This window comes from Artemia sp. Qi Xiang Cuo, chromosome 17, assembly GCF_049724085.1.
Source record: "Artemia sp. Qi Xiang Cuo chromosome 17, ASM4972408v1, whole genome shotgun sequence".
Taxonomy (NCBI): Eukaryota; Metazoa; Arthropoda; class Branchiopoda; order Anostraca; family Artemiidae; genus Artemia; species Artemia sp. Qi Xiang Cuo.
In genome coordinates this window covers 48,623,058-48,643,739 of record NC_142810.1, presented here as the reverse complement: position 1 = coordinate 48,643,739, position 20,682 = coordinate 48,623,058, and the positions used below count along the sequence as shown (strand labels likewise).

The 20,682-nt window shown below is 35.9% G+C and overlaps 1 protein-coding gene across 2 annotated transcripts in view; it reads left to right on the top strand.

Annotated features, from left to right (window-relative positions):
• Positions 1 to 19,655, top strand: part of Lamtor2 (Late endosomal/lysosomal adaptor, MAPK and MTOR activator 2) — a 48,277-nt gene extending 28,622 nt beyond the window's left edge. The window contains exons 2-3 of one of the 2 annotated variants that reach the window (XM_089102855.1): positions 11,203 to 11,365; positions 19,443 to 19,655. In XM_089102855.1, coding sequence (XP_088958981.1) covers positions 11,203 to 11,365; positions 19,443 to 19,589 — 310 coding nt within the window. In that variant the 3' untranslated portion in view covers positions 19,590 to 19,655. Of the gene's footprint in view, positions 1 to 11,202; positions 11,366 to 19,431 lie in introns of both variants that reach the window. The other variant, XM_089102856.1, reaches the window with a different exon arrangement.
• The last annotated feature ends 1,027 nt before the right edge of the window (positions 19,656 to 20,682 follow it).

Here is a 20,682-nt window from a genome sequence, read left to right as displayed (position 1 = left end):
TGTTGCAGATATACCAAGTTTCACACATAATTTAATGGCATACCTCTGCTCTAACGAATGCTGCATTTTTGGCTTGCACCACTCACAGATAACACGTCACGCGAAAATGCCTGTCCTGACTCTCCAGGTGCTCAGAGACAGCTGACCAGCAGCTCGTTTTTTAGCTAGTAAAGCCCTCTACCAAATCCAGTCAGAGCGCGCACACTCTGAAGTACAGTTGTGGCAAAGGAAAGTTAGTCCTATTACTTTCCAGACAAACCCTGTAGCTAGGATAAAAATGAATACATCACTTGATGCTTTTGTTTTACTGTCATTCATAATTCAATAATTGCTTTTGAAGGAAATTGCATTTGAGCCCTTAATGGGGCCCAAAAGATAAAATAGTCCATAGTAACGAAAAGTTTAGTAAAATTACCTTAAATCACACTTGCCAGCAATAAGAACAAGTCCTGTGAATGCCAGTCACTGATGATGATAACTCATTAGGTGCATCCCGTGTTGTGAGCCAAGGTTTCTTGCACCAGTCTTTGTCAACTGTTGACTTGAAGGCTTCAACACTAGGCCACATAAAAGCATTCTAGTTAAGGGAGTTCCATAGGCTGACTATGCAGTTAGAATAGGATTTGTTTTGCAGCCTGGTGTTAGCATGTTTTTGATAAAGCTTTAAGGGGTGGCCTCTAGTACTTGGTGAACTGACTCTCTGGAACAGGTTGGGGATCACACTCCGGTCATGTACTAACTTGTATGTCATTATTACATCTCCTTGCCCATCATAGGCAGCGCGCTAGCGCTGCCTAAGTAAAGAATGATGTGGGCACAATGTGTTTTTTTTTTTGGTTTTTTTCTCCATACCCGGGCACTTAGTATCAAAGGAGTTGTCATCGAAACTTCGAAAAGGGCTCATTCGATTGGAAATTGGAGTGGCTAGTGCCCTTTTTAATAGTCAAAAGTGATCGGAAGGCAACTAGCCCTCCCCCCCCCCTATGCCCGTCATTCCCCCAAGCACATCCAATCATAATTTTGAGATAGCCATTTTGTTCAGCATCGTTGATTTCCAGATAGAAAATATCTTTTTGAGGAGGACACTCCCCCACAACCCTCGGGGCAAGGGTTTTAAGTTAAGCCCTGAGGGCATATAAGATCAATGTTGACACAATACATTGTTTATTATTTTTTTTCTTTAAAGCAGGGCACTTCATATAGAAGGGGTTGTCGTCGAGACTTCAAAAGAGGCTCATTCGATTGGAAATTGAAAGGGCCAGTGTCCTTTTTAATAGTCGAAAGTGATTGGAGGGCAACTAGCGCCCCCCCCCCAAGCCCATCATTCCCCCAAACACATTCAATCAAAATTTTGAGATAGCTATTTTGTTCAGCGTAGTTGATTTCAGTATAGAAAATGTGTTTTTGAGGAGGACACTCCCCCACAACCCTCAGGGCAAGGGTTTTAATTTATGTCCTGGGGTATGTAAGGTTTTTATAGAAGGTGTTGGAAATTCAACGGTTAAAACCAGGGCAAGGGTTTTAATTTATGTCCTGGGTTATGTAAGGTTTTTATAGGAGGCGTTGGAAATGAACCCCTTCAAAAGGGGCTAATTGGAAATTCAAACGGCTAGTGCCCTTTTTAAAAGTCGGAAGTGTTTGGAGGTCAACTAGCCCCCCCCCCCTGTCCATCATTCACCCAAACACATCCAATCAAAATTTTGAGATAGCCATTTTGTTTAGCATAGGCTAGTTTATTTCCAGATACAAAATATGTTTTTGAGAAGGACACTCCCCCACAACTCTCAGGGCAAAGGTTCTAAGTCATGCCCTGGGCGCATATAAGGTTTTAATAGAAGGCGTTGTTGTAGAAACTTCAAAAAAGGCTAAGAAAATGTGTTTTTGAGGAGGACACTCCCCCAGAACCCTCAGGGCAAGGGTTTATAGTTATGTCCTGGGGTATGTAAGGTTTTTATAGAAGGCGTTGTCATAGAAACTTCAAAAGGGGCTCATTTGATTGGAAATTCAAAGGGCTAGTGCCCTTTTTAATAGTCAAAAGTGATTGGAGGGCAACTAGCCCCCCCCCCCCGCCCAATTTGCCCCCAAACACATCCAATCAAAATTGTGAGATAGCCATTTTGTTACACGTAGCTGATTTCCAGATAGAAAACAGGTTTTTGAGGAGGACACTCCCCCACAACCCTCAGGGTAAGGGTTTTAAGTCATGCCCTGGGGGCATATAAGGCTTTTATAGAAGGTGTTGTCTTAGAAACGTAATAAGAGGCTCATTCGATTGGAAATTCAAAGGGCTAGTGCCCTTTTAATAGTCGAAAGTCATTGGAGGGAATCTAGCCCCCCCCCCCACCCCCATTATTCCCCCAAACGCAGCCACTCAAAATTTTGAGATAGGCATTTTTTCAGCGTAGCTGATTTTAAGATAGAAAATATCTTTTTGAGGAGGATACTCCCTCACAACCCTCAGGGCAAGAGTTTTAAGTTATGCCCTGGGGGCATATAAAGTTTTTATTGCAGGCGTTGTTGTAGAAATTTCAAAACCGGCTCATTCAATTGGAAATTCAAAGGGCTAGTGCCCTTTTTAATAGTCGAAAGTGATTGGAGGGCAGCTAGCCCCCCCCCCCACGCCTATCATTCCCCCAAACACATCCAATCAACATTTTGAGACAGCCATTTTGTTCAGTGTAGTTGATTTCCAGATAGAGAATATGTTTTTGAGGAGCCACTCCCCCACAACCCTCCGGGCAAGGGTTTTAAGTTATGCCCTGGGGTAGATAGCCATTTTGTTCAGTGTAGTTGATTCCAATATAGAAAATATGTTTTTTAGGAAGAAACTCCCCCACAACCCTCAGGGCAAGGGATTTAAGTTATGCCCTGGGGGCATATAAGGCTTTTATATGAAGGCGTTGTCATAGAAACTTCAAAACAGGCTCATTCGATTGGAAATTCAAAGGGCTAGTTCCCTTCTTAATAGTCAAAAGTGATTGGAGGGTACTAGCCCCTCCCCATGCCCATTATTCCCCCATACACATCCAATAAAAAATTAGATGTAGCCATTTTGTTCAGCATAGTTGATTTCCAGATAGAAAATATGTTGTTGAGGAGGACACTCCCTAACAACCCTAAGGGCAAGGGTTTTAAGTTATGTCCTGGGGTATGTAAGGTTTTTATAGAAGGCGTTATCATAGAAACTTCAAAAGGGGCTCATTTGATTGGAAATTCAAAGGGCTAGTGCCCTTTTTAATAGTCGAAATTACTCCCCGTCCATCATTCACCCAAACACATCCAATCAAAATTTTGAGATAGCCATTTTGTTTAGCATAGGCTAGTTTAATTCCAGATAGAAAATATGTTTTTGAGAAGGACACTCCCCCACAACTCTCAGGGCAAAGGTTTTAAGTTATGCCCTGGGCGCATATGAGGTTTTTATAGAAGGTGTTGTCGTAAAAACTTCAAAAAAGGTTAATTCGATTGGAAATTCAAAATGCTAGTGCCCTTTTTAATAGTCGAAAGTGATTGGAGGGTCAGTAGCCCCCCCCCCCTCATGCCCATCCTTCCCCCAGAGACATCGAATCAAAATTTTGAGATAGCCATTTTGTTCAGTGTAGTTGATTTCCTGATAGAAAATATGTTTTTTAGGAGAAAACACAACCACAACCCTCAGGGCAAGGGTTTTAAGTTATGCCCAGGGGACATATAATGTTTTTATAGAAGGCGTTGCCGTAGAAACTTCAAAAAAAGCCCATTCGATTGGAAATTCAAAGGGCTGGTGCCTTTTTTAATAGCCGAAAGTGATTGGAGGGTAACTAGCCCTCCCCCCTCCCACCCATCATTTCCCCAAACACATCCAATAAGAATTTTGAAATAGCCATTTTGTTCAGCGTAGTTGATTTACGCATAGAAAATATGTTTTTGAGGAGGATACTCCGCCACATCCCTAATGGCAAAGGTTTTAAGTTATGCCCTGGGGGCATATAAGGTTTTTATAGAAGACGTTGTCATAGAAACTTCAGAAAAGGGCTCATTTTTTTTTAAATTTAAAGGGCTAGTGCCCTTTTTAATAGTCGAAAGTGATTAGTAATATTTTTTGTTGTTGTTGTTGTTGTTGTGTAGACCAGGGCACTTCGTATCAAAGGAGTTGTCGTGGGAACTTCCAAAGGGGCTCATTCGATTAAAAATAGAAAGGGCTGATGCCCTTTTTAATAGTCGAAATTTATTGGAGGGCAACTAATCCCCCTTCCTCGCCCACCCTCCCATTGGCCCATTATGTTTAAGAACTAAATGTCCTCTCAAGATTCAATCAAAATGCTTTGTCATAATGCTAATTCCCAATAAGGCATCTCAGCAGTATCCGAAGAACAAATGAAGGTATAATGTTCCAACTTTCGAGACTACTTCTGCTCTTAAAATATAATGAAATCAAATAGTGTAAGTGTATCCGAGCTATCAAAGAAAGTAAACAGATTTTTTTGCAAATGATATCAAGTTTTCTATTTCAGGTCAACTAGAGGAGGTATGAAACTAAGTTAAACAGTACTATTTTGTCCAGATTTTTAAAATGGTATATGTTGTTAAAAATTACTGAAAGTTTTTCTCCAGCATACAAATAGCAGGCCAAACCTATAAAGTCTAAAAAAACTAAAAGATTTAAAGTGTTATTTTCTTTTTCCCTGAAAAGACTATATCAATATAAAACGAACAGAAATTAATTAAAAAACTTTTTCCACAAATAAGTTTTTGAAAAAAAAGTAAAGAACCCCATTAAACCAAAAATGAGCAAAAATAAAATAAAAAAATCTACCAAGTGTGAAACTATCATAAATCAGCATCGATAAATAAATGAAACCCAAAACGAACAGAAATTACAATAAATAACCGAGTCAAACTCAAAACGAGCAGAAATTAATATAAGTTTGGCGCAAAACCCCTATGCCTTTCCAAGGTTAGAACAAAATTTGCACTTTACTGAAAAAACTATAAATGTTTTTACTTTTATAACTTTAAAAAATCAAATAATATTAACATTTTGACTACTAAATATAAGTATATGTATATAAAAATGACAATGCACATTCATTTGTAATTTTTAAGTAAAGTACAAATGTTGTTCTGGCCTTGGGAAGGCATAGGGGTTTTGCGCCCAACTTATGTTAATTTCTGCTCGTTTTGAGTTTGATTCGGTTATTTATTGTATTTTCCGTTCGTTCTCGATCTCATTTATTTATCGATGGTGATTTGTTGTAGTTTCACGCTTGATAGATTATTTGATTTTATTTTTGCTCATTTTTTGTTTAATAGTGTTCTTTACTTTTCTTTGAAAAACTTATTTTGCGGAAATAGTTTTTTAAATTAATTTCTATTCGTTTTATATTGACATAGTCTTTTCAGGGAAAAAGAAAATAATACTTTAAATTTTTTCGTTTTTTAAGACTTTATGGTTTGGCCTGCTATTTGTATGCTGGAGAAAAATTTTCAACAATTTTTAACAACATACACCCTTTTAAAAATCTAGAAACAAATAATACTGTCTAATTTAGTTTCATATCTCCTCTAATTGACCTGAAATGGAAAACTGGATACCATTTGCAAAAAAATCTGTTTACTTTCTTTGATAGCTTGGATACACTTACGCTATTTTGATTTGGTTAAATTTTAAGAGCAGAAGTAGCCCCGAAATTTTGAATATAATACCCTCAGTCGTTCTTGGGATACTGCTGAGATGCCTTACTGGGAATTTGCATTAACACAGTTCATTTTGATTTAATCTTAAGGCAACATTTAGTTTTTAAACATAATGGGCAAATGGGAGGGTGGGAGTGGAAGGGGGATTAGTTGTCCTCCAATCACTTTCGTCCATTAAAAAGGGTACTAGCTCTTTGAATTTCAAATCGAATGAGCCTTTTTTCAAGTCTCTACGACAAAGATTTCAACAAAAACCTTATATGCCCCCAGGGCATAACTTATAACCCTTGCCCAGAAGACTGTGGAGGGAGTGTCCTGCTCAAAGATATAATTTCCTGAACTTCAAACTTCGTGGAACAAAATGGCTATCGCAAAATCTTTATTGGATGTGTTTGGGAAAATGGTGGGCGTGAGAGGGGCGTTAGTCGCTCTCCAATCACTTTCTACTACTAGAAAATTCACTAGCCCTTTCAATTTCTAATATAATGAGTTCTTTGATAGCTTCTAGGCTTTCAATAAAGTCCTTATATGCCCGCAGGCCTTAGTTTACTATCCTTGCCCTGAGGGCTAAAGGGGGTTGTCACCCTCAAAGACCTAATTTCCAGAACTTAAAACTACGTTGAATAAAATGGATATCTCAAAGTTTTGATTAGATGTGTTTAGGGAAAAGGTGGGCGTGAGAGGCGGGTTATTTGCCCTCTAATCACTTTCGACTATTAAAAAGGGAACTAGCTCTTAGAATTTCCAATCGAATGAGCCTTTTTTAAAGTTTCTGTGACAACAGTTTCTATAAAAAACCTTATATGCCCCCAGGGTATAACTCACAACCCTTTACCTAAGAGTTGGGAGGGACTGTCTTCGAAAATTTTATTTCTATCTGGAACTCAAACACACTGAAGAAAATCGCTATCTAAAAATTGTGCTTGGATGTTTTCTGGAAAATAGTGGGCGTAGAAGGGGTGTTAGTCCCCTTCCAAACACTTTCGAATATCAAAAAGGGCACAAACCACTCCAATTTCCAATTGAATGAGCGGTTTTCGAAGTTTCTACGACAACTTCTTTGATACGAAGTGCCCTGCTCTAAAGGAAAAAATTAATAAATAATACATTGTGCCAACATCGTTCTTATATGCCCCCAGGGCATAACTTACAACCCTTGCCCTGAGGGTTGTGCGGGAGTGTCCTCCTCTTTACTTAGTCCCCGTTTCTTGTCTCGTTCTCGAATGTCCCCGTTCTTTACTTAGGCAGCGCGATTGCGCTGCCTATAATTTGTACAACAACTTTCTATTTAAGCCTTATATGCCCCCAGGGCATAACTTTCAACCTTTGCACTGAGGGCTCCGAGGGGGTTATCTTCCTAAAAGACCTTCCTTTCAACCATTAAAAAAGGCAATACCCCTTTCAATTTCCAATTGAATGAGTCCTTTTTAAGTTTCCATGACAACCCTTTCAATAAAAACTTTATATGCCCCCAGAGCATAACTTACAACCCTTGCCCTGATGAGTGTGAGGGGAGAGGTTGTCATCCTTAAATACCTAACTTCTAAAACTTTCAACTACATTGAATATAATGGCTATCTAAAAATGTTCATTGGATGTGTTTGGGGGAATGATGGGCGTGGGTGAGGGGGGCTAGTTGCCCTCCAATGACTTTAGACTATTAAAAAGGGCGTTAGCCCTTTGAGTTTACAATCAAATGAGTCCCTTTTATAGTTTCTGCGACAACTCCTTTTATAAAAACATTATATTCACCCAAGACATAACTTGAAACCCTTGCAATGATGGTTGTGGGGGAGTGTTCTCCTCAAAAATATATTTTCTATCTGGAAATCAACTACGCTGAACACAATGGTTATCTCAAAATTTTTATTTGGATGTGTTTGGAGGAACGATGGGCGTAGGGGGGGGGGGGGGGGCGAAGGGCCCTCAAATCACTTTCGACTATTAAAAAGGGCACTAGCCCTTTGAATTTCCAATTGAATGAACCTGTTTTAAAGTTTCTAGGATAATGCCTTCTATATAAACCTTATATGCCCCCAGGGCATAACTTAAAACCCTTGCCCTGAGGGCTCTGGGGGAGTGTCCTCCTCAAAAACGTATTTTCTATCTGGAAACAACTAGGCTGAGCAAAATAGCTATCTCAAAATTTTGATTGGATGTGTTTGGGGAAATGATGGGAGTGGGGGGGGGCTAGTTGCCCTCCAATCACTTTTGACTATTAAAAAGGGCACCAGCCCTTCGAATTTCCCATCAAATGAGCCTTTTTTGAAGTTTCTTCGACAACGCCTTCTATAAAAACCTTATATGCCTCCATGGCATAACTTAAAACCCTTTCCCTGAGGGTTGTGGGGGAGTGTCCTCCTCAAAAACATATTTTGTATCTGAATCAACAACGCTGAACAAAATGACTATCTCAAAATTTTGATTGGATGTGTTTGGGGGAATGATAGGTGGGGGGCTAGTTGCCCTCCAATCACTTTCGACTATTAAAAAGGGTACTAGCCCTTCCAATTTCCAATCGAATGAGCCTTTTTTAAAGTTTCTACGACAACTCCTTCTATAAAAACCTTGTATGCCCCCAGGGCATAACTTAAAACCCTTGCCCTGAGGGTTCTGGGGGAGTGTCCTCCTCAAAAATATATTTTCTATCTGGAAATCAACTACGATGAACAAAATGGCTATCTCAAAATTTTGATTGGATGTATTGAGGGGAATGATGGGCGTGGGGGGGGGCTAGTTGCCCTCCAATCACTTTCGACTATTAAAAAGGGGACTAGCCACACCAATTCCCAATCGAATGAGCCCTTTTTGAAGTGTCTACGACAACTCCTTCAATACGAAGTGTCCAGGTATTGAGAAAAAAGAACAAAAAAAAACACTTTGTGCCCACATCGTTCTTTACTTAGGTAGCGCTAGAGCGCTGCCTATGATGTAAACAAAAACAAGGCTCCCTACGGCTTCCAGCTGCACTTTTTCACATTCATTAGACAATTAAAAAAAAAACATAATGCAACAATCAAACACAATTCAATCTATTTCCCATGAGAAGTTGATTCATAGCATCGATTTGAAAAAAAAAAAAAAAAAAAAAAAAAAAAACTAGAAAATCAGCAAGCTTTGGAAATAGAAGCAAATTGGCATACGCCCCCTCAACCTTAGTAAACAGAGTGAGGTACCTTGATTCAGACCTATATTACAGAATATCCAGGAAATCTATTCCTTAACTTGTTATCCTTTTTTTGTCCTCTTGTAAATGGATTGGAAAAGAGATCTATCAAATCAGAGATCTATCAAGAGATCTGTAAATCCTACATACAGATTATTTTTACTTTTACTATACTTAGTAATTAAACTATTTAAAATAAAAATTCAACTAAATGTCAAGTAACCAGACCTAAAGTCTCCCTGTTTTTCTTCCAGTGCTCTTTTCTTATCCATCCAAATAACTCAATCTCTTATCAATAACCCTATCAAATCTCTTGTTTAAACTGTTTTGAAAGCTAATAGGCCTGTAGTTAGTAACAGGGGCGGATGCAGGATTTTTTTTATAGTTTGATCTGTTAGACTTGCATTAGGAGCAAGTTTATTTAATGCAAACTTGCGTCAATTAAGTAAATTGAGCTACTTTAGACTACGTTAGGAGGGCGCCCCCCCCTCGCCCCTTGGATCAGCCACTGGCTATTATATAATAGATATTGACGTATCATCTCTGGAATTTTACAAGCCGTAGAAAAAAGGAAAAGGTAAGATGTAGCTTGACAATACCTTCCCAGTGTGCATTATATACACTTGGTTTATTCCTGAAAGTTTCATTCACCTAACTTAACTACTTTCTAAGATAGACAAAGAACCGCTAATACCTCTTCTACTATCTAAATAGTAGGCTATCTAGTATGGTGGAATATTTCCAAATTATACCAGCCCTATATAGCTTATGACTTAATTTGCCTTTTCTTATAAGTTAAGGGTAGAAAGCCTGTCCCTGCAAGTTTCTTTGACTTAACATCAATATGAGTTATATTTCTGAAGAGACTATCAATATATGGAGGTTCAAGAATCGGTGGGGGGGAGCAGGTACTCAATTTACAAGCGAATACCTATTTATAAGAGACGAAGTTCTTCAAGAGCTCCAAAAATAATTCAATTATTAGAAAATTGTAATTATATCATAATTCAGGTAGGAGGTTCAACCTCAATGAAACCCTGCATCCCCCCCTAATAAAACATGTTCTTATGTTTGGCCCTTGCTTGATCAAGCAACTAAAATTAAGAATATTCAAAAGAGGGCTTTGAAAATTAGTCTTTGATTTTTCTTCACTGCTTACAATGAAGGTCTAAATCAACTTTGTTAGATATGTTGTCTGCATCAAGACAACATGCAAAATAAATTAATCTGTTTTGGAACTTTTCAACAGACACAGCATATTAAGAACATGCTTAAACAGTAAACTGGCCTCTTCTTACAAATACAAAAATATTAGCAAAATGAATTTTTTTTTTTTTTGCAGATTTGTAGAGTTCATAGTGCAAGAATAGGCTTGATAATAAATGTTAAGAAGACCAAGTTGCTTAGACTGTGAATAGATGAAGGCAAAGAGGTGACGGTGGGTAATGAGAATATTGATTGAGTGGAAAGCTTCAATTACCCAGGTAGTATTATTGTTAGAGGTGTTGGATTTGGTGAAGATGTTAAAAGTAGAATAGCCAAGGATCAGGGTATTTTTTTTTTCGCAGTTGAAAAGTTCGGACTACAAACCAAAATTAGAATACTGGAAGCTTCAGTGATAACATTTGTATGGTTCTGAAACATCCTTCAGAAGATGGAGCGGGATTTGTTACATGTTTTCCAGGAATTCTTTACAGATTCTTTTCAACGCCCATCTGACTGACCATTCTTAACAAGAAGCTGTACAAAAAGATATGGTTCTGTCTTACCTTCTAGAACTACAATAAGAGAAAGGTTGAGATGACTAGAACATTTTCTGTAAATAAAGGATGACAGATTGCCAAAGATCACTTATTTTGGCCAACCATCTAGAACCAAAAAAAAAACAGTGTGGGAACCCTGTTTAGGAATGTTTCCATATCCCTAACCTTGTTCCCATATGGTGGGAACATAAAATAGGATTCAAGGAAAATTAGAACTTTTGGGAGGTTTTAAAGAGGGATGCTTTGAATATATTGGGACAGAGGAGGAGTATGCATAAGTGTGTTGCCCTCAAGTGGATCGGCTTTGCAGAGTTGTTAGTGGTGGTATTAGTCTAATAGCAGTATACATTACAGGCTTATGGCTCATTACTTAGGAAGCACTAGAACACTGAAAGGCAGCATTTTCTTTACACTATTTGAAGTTTGTAAAATATGTATACTTATATAAAATACAAAATTGTCTGGCCAAGCCATGAAGTAGCTTGATCTATTATTAAGAGAATATCTCGGTAAAAGCTGGCAAAAGATATGCCTGTATTGAATATTGATCTTTATAGCTTGCAAAACCCTTCAGCCCTTCAAATACCAATTTTTCAGGCTGTTGAACAGTGAAGGTGCCCTACTTGCCTACAGCTCATATGCAAATAAAGATGGTACTGTTACTGCAGCGATTGCAAGTAACATTTGGACTGCATACTTAAAAAATGGAAAAATTGCATTCAATGAAGATAAGCTGCAAAGTATTCTAATTGAATGTTTGGTATGTTGCTTAAGTTTCTCTAGATACGTAATATATATGTTTTACGTTATTTTAATGTTTTATGCTTTTTCGTTCTTCTTCAATTTGAGCACAAGTTACTTAAGGTTTAGCATATTCTCTATCTTTTATTGAACCCATTACTTTATGCCAGGATTTAACACAAAAATAACAGAAAATAAGAATTTTTTTATACTTGTGTAATAAGTTTTAATTGCAGATTTATAGGCTTTTAATTAAAGGTGTATTGTCAGGGCTTTAGTGGCAATGCAAATAAATATTTTACTTTGATTTTTTTAGGTGGGGGGATCTTCTTCTTCCTTAAATGAACCAGCATTAATTTTGATCCTTTGTTTTGTGACTGGAAGTTTATCCTGTTTGATGGCGATGCACTGCATGGCATCAGACTAACTTTAAGCCCAGGTAACTTGTAAGACCACACTGCCCTCTCAATGTAGATTTTTTTAAAAAGGGAAAGAGGATAAGATTGTATTTTGACAGTGAAAAGCTTACTATAAGCCCAATATTTTAGGATGTTTTTGCGACCATTTTTCAATGGGAAGTGAAAATATTCAAAGATACATAAACTAGCAGAAGGAAAAAAAATAGACAACACAGAAAATTTTGAATTCGCATTTTTTTTTTTTTTTTTTTTTTTTTTTTTTTTTTTTTGTGAGACAATTCGTTGCACCACCCCTGCAGCCTCCAGGGAAAGGTTATGCAATTTTGCAATTTGAAAAAATGCAAAAGTTAAGCAATTTTGCCTATTTTGCCAAGTTATGCAATTTGTCTATTCTTTACTTTGCCTATTCTTTACTATAATTAATTAAAAAAACTTTCCACTAAATAAGTTTTTCTAAGAAAAGTAAAGAACTCCATTAAACCAAAAATGGGCAAAAATAAATCAAATAGTCTACCAAGCGTAAAACAACCACAAATCAGCATCGATAAAGAAATGAAACCCAAAACGAACAGAAATTACAATAAATAACTAAGTCAAACTGAAAACGAGCAGAAATTAACATGAGTAGGGCTCAAAACCCCTATGCCTTCCCTTGGCCAGAACATAATTTGCACTTATAGTAAAAGTAAAAGCAACAGTATAGTAAAAAAGAACAAAAATTAATCAGAAAACTTTTTGCACAAAATAAGTTGTTTATTATTTAAAGTAAAGAACTCTGTTAAACCAAAAATGAACAAAACTAGAATCAAATAATCTACCAAATAATCTACACAAATCAGTATCAATAAACAAATGAAACTCAAAACAAACAGAAATTAAAATAAGTCAAACTCAAAACAAGCAGAAATTAATCTTAGTAGGGTTCTAAACCCTATGCTTTCTAGAAGCCAGAATATACTTTGTACTTTAATTAAAAAAAATCTTTTAAATTTTTTCACTTATAACTTTGTACTTTACTGAAAAAAATTCTTTTAAATGTTTTCAGTTATAACTTTAAGAAAACAAAAATTAATTAATATTTTAGGAATAAAAATCAGCAGACTTATATTAAGCTGACAATGCACATTTTTTTCATTAAATTCATTTGATTTTTTTTTTCAGTAAGTACAAATTATATTCTGGCTTCTAGAAAGCACCAGCCCCTCAAATGCCTTCTTAATTGCAATCCCTCCAAAAATGTTTGTTCAAAATTTTGAAATAGACATCTGGTTCAAAATAGTCAAAAGCTCAAATAACTATGCCTATGGGGTTGACATCCTCCCACAGCTTTGAAGAGGGATGCTGAACACAATGAAACACACTGTGTGTGTACTGATTATCAGAAGGAAATATCATTAACATCTAAGGAAAGGCTGAGGGTATTAAGCTGAAAATTTCAGGGAATGTCATCAATATCAAAATTTGAAGAAAAATATTTTGTTCAAAAGTTCTAGTAACTATGCCTCCAGGGATGCAATGCCCCCCCCCCCCCAACTCCCAAGGCAAGAATTTTAAATTATACAATTTGTCCGTTTTTACATGCAGGATTTATCATTACGAAAAAGTAGGATTTTTTTATTTTAGATATGTTTGAAAAGGCTAAGGGTATTAAAGTAAAACTTCGGGAAATGTTAGAAGGGCATGCTAAACTAAAGATAATATGTGCATCCTGTTTATCAAAAAGGTGTATCTGCATTGTCACAAGAACAACTAAGATAATTAAGTTTAAACTTTCAGAGCATGCTGAGGAAGATGTTAAATATGGTCGGAGGGTCGCCAGTCCCCTTCCATTCTCTTTTTAGCGGTTATCTATCCAAAGATATGTGATAAAAATTTTGGAATAGCCATCTTGTTCAAACTAGTCGATATAGTGAAACAACTACACCTTCGGAATGACTTTTTCCGAATGTTTGATCCTGAGTCTCCAAAAAAGGCTAAGAATATTGAGGTCAAGCTGTTAGAAAATGCTGAGGGGGATGTAAAACAAAATCAAAGCATGTATGCTAAAAGTTTTTCGAAAGGATGCAACAGCAATATCTAAGGATCAGCTAAGGGTGTTAAGTTGAAACTTTAAAGGCATGTTGGGATACGCGTTGAAAAAGGACCGAAGGGCAGCTGCCCCACCCCCCCCCCCCTTCCTCTTGCCATTCTAGATTCTCTCGTTAACACTGACATAGATCTTAAAAAAAACATTTTATTCGAAATAGTCAGAACATATAATAGCTAAGCATCTGGGGATGCCATGCCCCCGCAGCGCCGGGGCAAGGAATATAAATTATGCAGTTTGTTTTATTTTTATGTGGAGAATTTATCATCAATAAATGGTGGAATGTTTGATCCTAAATGTGTACAAAAAGGCTAAGGATATTGAGGCAAAATTTCGGTAAATGCTGAGGGGTACGTTGAGCTAAATCAAAAGAAACTATATATATCCAAGTGATCTAAAAGCCCTATCTGCAATATCTTATGAAAGTAAGGGTATTAACTTGAAACTTTCAGGGTCATTGCTACTACTGCTACTATTGAGGCTGCAAATGAGACTGGTTGTGACTGCAACTGTGACTACTTCCAACTGCGACAACTTGCAAATGTGACTGCGACTGCTTGCAACTGCGGCTACATCTAATTGTAACTCCTATAAGGGAATGTAGAGACTGATGTTGAACTTTGAAACTTTAATGTTGAAAAAAAAAACATCACTTTAATGTTTTGATGCTTAGATAAAACTTTGATGTTGAAATGGGAAATATTGAAAAAATTGAAACTTTGGCAATCAAAAACAACCAGAAATTAATTAAAAGTCTTACTGAAAGAAAACTCTTTCAGAGAAAATTAAAGAGCCATATTAAACTTACGACCAGCAGAAATAAATTGCTATAATAATTCGGTTCTAGGCGTTTATCCCCCTGGCGTTTACCCCTTCCCCCCCCCCTCCGCCCCGGAAAATACCCACCAGCGGAAAATACCCCCCATGGATAATCTTCGTTACGGTAGTTTCTTTCAGCTTAGCGCGAGACAAGTTAAAGACAAGTGACAGAATAGATGGGAGATATATAATTTGGGCTATATATTTTTACATAGTGGGGGGGGGGGGTAAAGTATTTGGACAGTTTGAAGTCAGAAAACAGTTCTTACTTCGTATTATGCAGAATAATTGTACCTAACACATTTTGCATGCAAATCCGCTATACTTTATCCCCCTCCCCCTGATATGCAAATATATAGCCCGAATTTGTTTCTAATTGTTCTGGATTTTGCACATGTTAAATTTGAGTGATTGGCTTATAATACACAAGTACCGTAATATTTCATGGAGAGAGAGAGCCGGATTTCCCGTTATTATTTAAAAACGATCCGAAATTAAATTTTTAAAAATAAATTTTTTCAACTGAAAGTAAGGAGCAACATCAAAACTTAAAAAGTAAAGAAATTATTACGTATACGAAAGGAGTTGTCCGTTCCACATGACCTTGCTCTTTGCGCTAAAGGTTTCACTTTTTGTCCTAATTCTTTAAGAACGATTCCTGAAACACAATGGCCGTTTAATTAGAACTATGAGATTTGTTCTAAAACTCTATATAAAAAAAACTTAAGTGTAAAGAGAGAGGTCTTGAGGAAGAGGCAACCCCTTTCATACATGTAATTAATTAAAAAAAACTTTTCCACAAAATAAGTTTTTTTTAAGTAAAGAACTTCATTAAACAAAAAATGAACAAAAATAAAATCAAATAATCTACCAATCATACAACTACCAGAAATCAGTATCAATAAATAAATGAAACCCCCTATATATGATTAGGCTAAACCCCCTATGCTTTCTAAAAGCCAGAATATAATGTGTACCTTACTGAAAAAAAATGCAAATGAATTTACAGAAAAGAACGTGCATTGTCAGTTTAATATACATGTGCTGATATTTATTCCTTAAAATCCTAATTAATCTTTGATTTCTTAAAAAAATAAATTGAAAAACTTAAATAATTTTTGAAAAACGATTAGAAATTCTATAAAAAATAAGTTTTTTCAACTGAAGTAAGGAGCAACACTAAAACTCAAAAACGAACAGAAATTATTTCATATATGATAGGGGTTGCCCCCTCCTCAATACCTCGCTCTTTACGGAGAAGTTTGACTTTTTGTCCCAATTCTTTAAGAACGACTCCTTAAACAAAAGAGCATTTAATTAGAATAATAAGCTTTTTTAAAAGTTCTAAAAAAGACTTTAGCGTAAAGAGCGAGGTATTGAGGAGGGGGAAACCCTTTCATATACGGAATAATTTCTGTTCGTTCAGGGTTTTAATGTTGCTCCTTACTTCCAGTTGAAAATTTTTTTGTTGTTTTTCATTTAATGTATATTATAGAGTGAACATTAGAATATTTACAATTTATACAATATTATATAAAATGTGTAGAATATTTGTTCAGAGAACTGAAGGCTCCTTTTTGGCATAGCTATGTCTGTGCTATCTTTTAAAATAGTAGAGTTAATATATTGTAGAACTTTATATAGAATGCCATATAGAATGAATATTAAGCAGAATATATATTAGGCTTTATAATGAGCATTACATAGAACATTTTATTATATATAAAATATTACCCAAAACGTGTAGAATATTATTTTAAAGAGCTGAAGGCTCCTTTTTGGCATAGCTATGATTATTGTATCTTTTCAAACAGTTGAGGTAACATTTTGCAAACCATTATATGGAAGGATAGAATGTATTATATAGAATGAACATTAAACAGAATATTTTATTATTTACAGAATATTATGTAAAATGTGTAGAATATTATTTTAAAGAACTGAAGGCTAATTTTTGGCAGAGCTATGCCTGTGCTATCTTTTAAAACAGTAGAGACAGGGGTGCTCCGAGGAAGGGGCGGGGAGTGGTGCGCCGCCCCCCTATCTTTTTTGGCATTCGGTAAAATTTTGCCGAAGGCGAAAATTTCGGCAGAAATGGCCATCGTGGCGAAGCAGCGTAATTTGACATGTTCATGACAATCCATTGGACCCCTATTGTAATTCATCAAATATTCGCAAATTTTGTTGTTTTAGGCATTAAAAAAAAAAAAATCGGTTGTTCTACTTGTCCTGGTCTATCACTAAATTTATCAAAAGTTTTTTCTTGGCTCTTAGCTAATCCTTAACCAAACTTGTACAATTCGAGCATTAGGCACATCCCGGTATTGAATTGCATTGGTTTAGTACTTTCCCTCACAAGATTCGATAATTTCAGCTGGTTCACATTCATTACTTAACCGTGTAGTTTGGTTATTAGTCAGAAATGCAACTGAGAAGGTTAACGGAGAATTTCAGACGAATGGATAAAATGGCAGAGAATGCAAAATGCAATATTACGAAAAAAAATTCGAAAAAAGTAAAATCTTTCATTTTGCACAAAAACATAGATTAATTAAGCAATTGATTTTTCATAAAAGTCATTAGGCTGTGGAGCAAAAGACCTTTAAATGATGTCTGTTTTCCTCCATATTTTTTTTTTTTTAAGGAGAAACAAATAAGTCAATTACACTGAGCTTGAGACTTATCCAGCCAGACTGAAGTTCTCATTTCTTAGATTCATTTTATTTTTGTAAACGTACATGACCAGATATATTGAGCTTTCTGCTGGAAATTCTCTGTTAACTTAGGAGGGAAGTATAAGTTTTTTTCAGAAATTGGAAAGATGATTGGGCACTTGTCTGTTAAACGGGACACACTCAAGAATTCCGCTGTGTAAGATCTGACAGAAGCCGCTTTGCCTCTCTGGGATCGGTTAGGATTTGTTTATTTTGAGTGAGAAAAACTACAATGTATGTATATTTTTCAGAATTCTTTGTCGTAGTTTCCATAATTTTGTTTCTAAAGTATTATATTATCATCATATTTTGGTATATTTCATTATGATTAACCTAACTTCACTCATTGAGTGTGATCCGTTTAACAGACAAGTACAAATGATTTTTCACTTGACTGACAAACAACTTGTCAAATCGAGTGCCTTTTGATTAAGTTTGCAAGAAGTGCAATTCGAACTCCGACTTGATGGGAATTTTTACCCTTGTATATAACAATTGTTTCGTCTTCCATTTAATGTGTTCTGTAAATTTTTCCACTCTTCTTCCGAAGCTTCTTACGAGTTGGGTTTACCGTCCCTTTATCTTACCCAAGTTTGGTGTTCAGTGCCTTGGGAAACTAGAATTTTTTTTTTTATTAGACTGTATTTTTGTTAGTCAATCGGCCAGTCTGAAAGGGGCTAGAAAAGAAAGGTGAAGTAGAATTTAGGGCATAGTGACATTTCTTTTGAGTAATGTACCCGTGGTTTTGTAAAATTAGCTTGGATGGTAATAAAAAGCGTAATGTTTCTGTAACCAGACCCAACCATATAACCGTCAAATGCTGTGAATGTGACGCCAAAATAATTAAATACTATTTTAAAGACCATGTTTGTTGTATTCACAACGATCTTGAAGAATCACCGAAATATGTGATTATGCCGTTGCTTAAAGACCCGTTTACGGCGTCAAAGAAGCAAAAGCGAGATGACAATATTACTGTCACTCAAGCCTTTGTCAGTGAAAGTATTTCTGTGGTGATAACTGCCTCACTAATTCCTAAGGCCCTGCTACTACCTGATGACGCCTTAGTGAGTGGAGATGCTGGCTTACAATCAATATATTCAGGCATAAAATCTCTTTATCGCAATATATATGACTAGAATTATGTCCTGGACGTCTTTAAAGGAGTTAAACAAGCCCGTCATTTCCGGGTGTGGGGCAGAGGGGTGGCATCTTGAATCCTTGGAATGAATTTACATGTAAAAGAGCATTAATATTGCAGTGATTCCACCATCTTCATCCGTTTTTTACCGTTCCTCGTTCTTTCGATCTGTTCATCACTGCTCATATTTGCTAATATCAATTTACTTTGGATTATTACATTTTTCAATATCAGGTAAAAAATGTTTGTCGCTATGATTTTAGCAATCAATTCAAAGAATACTCTTGTCCAAGTATATGACAATTTTTTAGATTATCAGTGCATCATACAAAAGTTAAAGCTACCACCTATGATCCATCTGTGGCTGGCGTTTATGTCCCCAGAAAATACCCCCTTCCCCGCGGAAAATCGTTTTTTAAAGTTTCTTCCCCCCCCCCCGATACCGTCCGCCCAACAAAAGTCCTGGTTACGGAATTTTTGACCGGTTTTTTGAATTTTTTTTATTTGATTTTGATTTTTTGGACCAGTGTGACTTGTCTCAGATAGTTCAAAAGTGGAAAGGTATGAAAACTTGGCGAATTTCTATCCAATCATGATCTTGTACATATTATGCAATCTCTACATATTAAAGTATATTTAAAGGTCAGTCATTTTTTTTTAATTCGGTGAAAATAAGGTGGCTATTCGTAAAATTTACGAAGCTAGGCTTTCTGTTTAGCCCTACGGTGGGCCGAAAAGGACAATCTTCGGCAATATGTCATCCTTCATCCGCAGAACGTCGCCTAGCCATCTCAACCATCCTTTAAAACAGTACAGGTAATATATTTTAGACTGTTATATGAGATATTTCAGATAATGAATGTTATGTAGATTGTTTGAAAGAACAGTATATTATATTAACTACAGTTTTCTTTCAGAATGGTAGAGTTGCGATCGTACCTGTTGCAAATCTATTATTATGTCTGTATGCAAAAAGTGAAGTATGTTTTGGAATATTGAAAGCCAAGGCTGTCGCTTTGGCAGAGACGTTAGATGGTCCATTGAGACAAATTGCAACATCTTGATCCTTCATTCAGTTATTTATTTCGTTGTTTTTTGTATAAATAGTTTTTGAATTAAAATGATTGCATAGTTAAGTTTGTATCATTAAATTTTTGATCAGAAGTTTATTTTCTATCTTACTAGAACTCTAGCTTTTACATTCAAGTTACATGGTTCTAGCTACCTTCCTTCCCTAAATCTCTTAGACTATGGGAATGAAAAAAAAACAAATTAAAGATGGAGTAAGACTTGTTTGATCCTTCATTGAGTTGTTTATTTCGTTTTTCTTTTATATATATGTACATATACATATATGTACATATACATATATGTACATATACATATATGTACATATGCATATACATTCAAATACATATATATATATATATATATATATATATATATATATATATATATATATATATATATATATATATATGTATATTTGAATTAAATTTGATTGCATAGTTAAGTTTGTGTCATTATACTTTTGATCAAAAGTATATTCTCTATCCTACTAGAATTCTCGTTTTTACATTCAAGTTACATGAGTATAGCTACCCCGCTCCCCTAAATCTCTTAGACGATGAAAATTTAACAATTTTATAAAGGGAAGAAGTTAGACTTCTTTGATTAAAATTAAAAAGCTTTAGCATATCAACCCCCACGCCCTATGAACTATCCATGAACGTTTCACCAAAAAGCGTATACCTCTTCTTCAGTTAGAATTTCCGTTTCTATGTTAAAGGTACATAGGTGTAGCTACTCCTCTCCCCTAAATCTCTTAGACTATGAAAATGAAAAAAAATAAGGAAGGATAAACGACAAGCTTGAGCAAAATCAGAAAGCTTTAGTATATCCACTCCATTCCCCCAATGAACCATCCTTGGACGTGTCACCAAAAAGTGTATTCCTCTTCAATTGGAATTTCCGTTTCTACGTTAAAGCTACATGGATGTAGCTACCCCTCTCCCCTAACTCTCTTAGACCATGAAAGTGAAAAAAAAATGAGGAAGGATAAACGATAATTTTGAGTAAAATCGAAAAGCTTTAGCATATCAACCCCCTCCCCCTGTTAAGTATCCTTGGACATATCACCAAAAATTGCATTCCTCT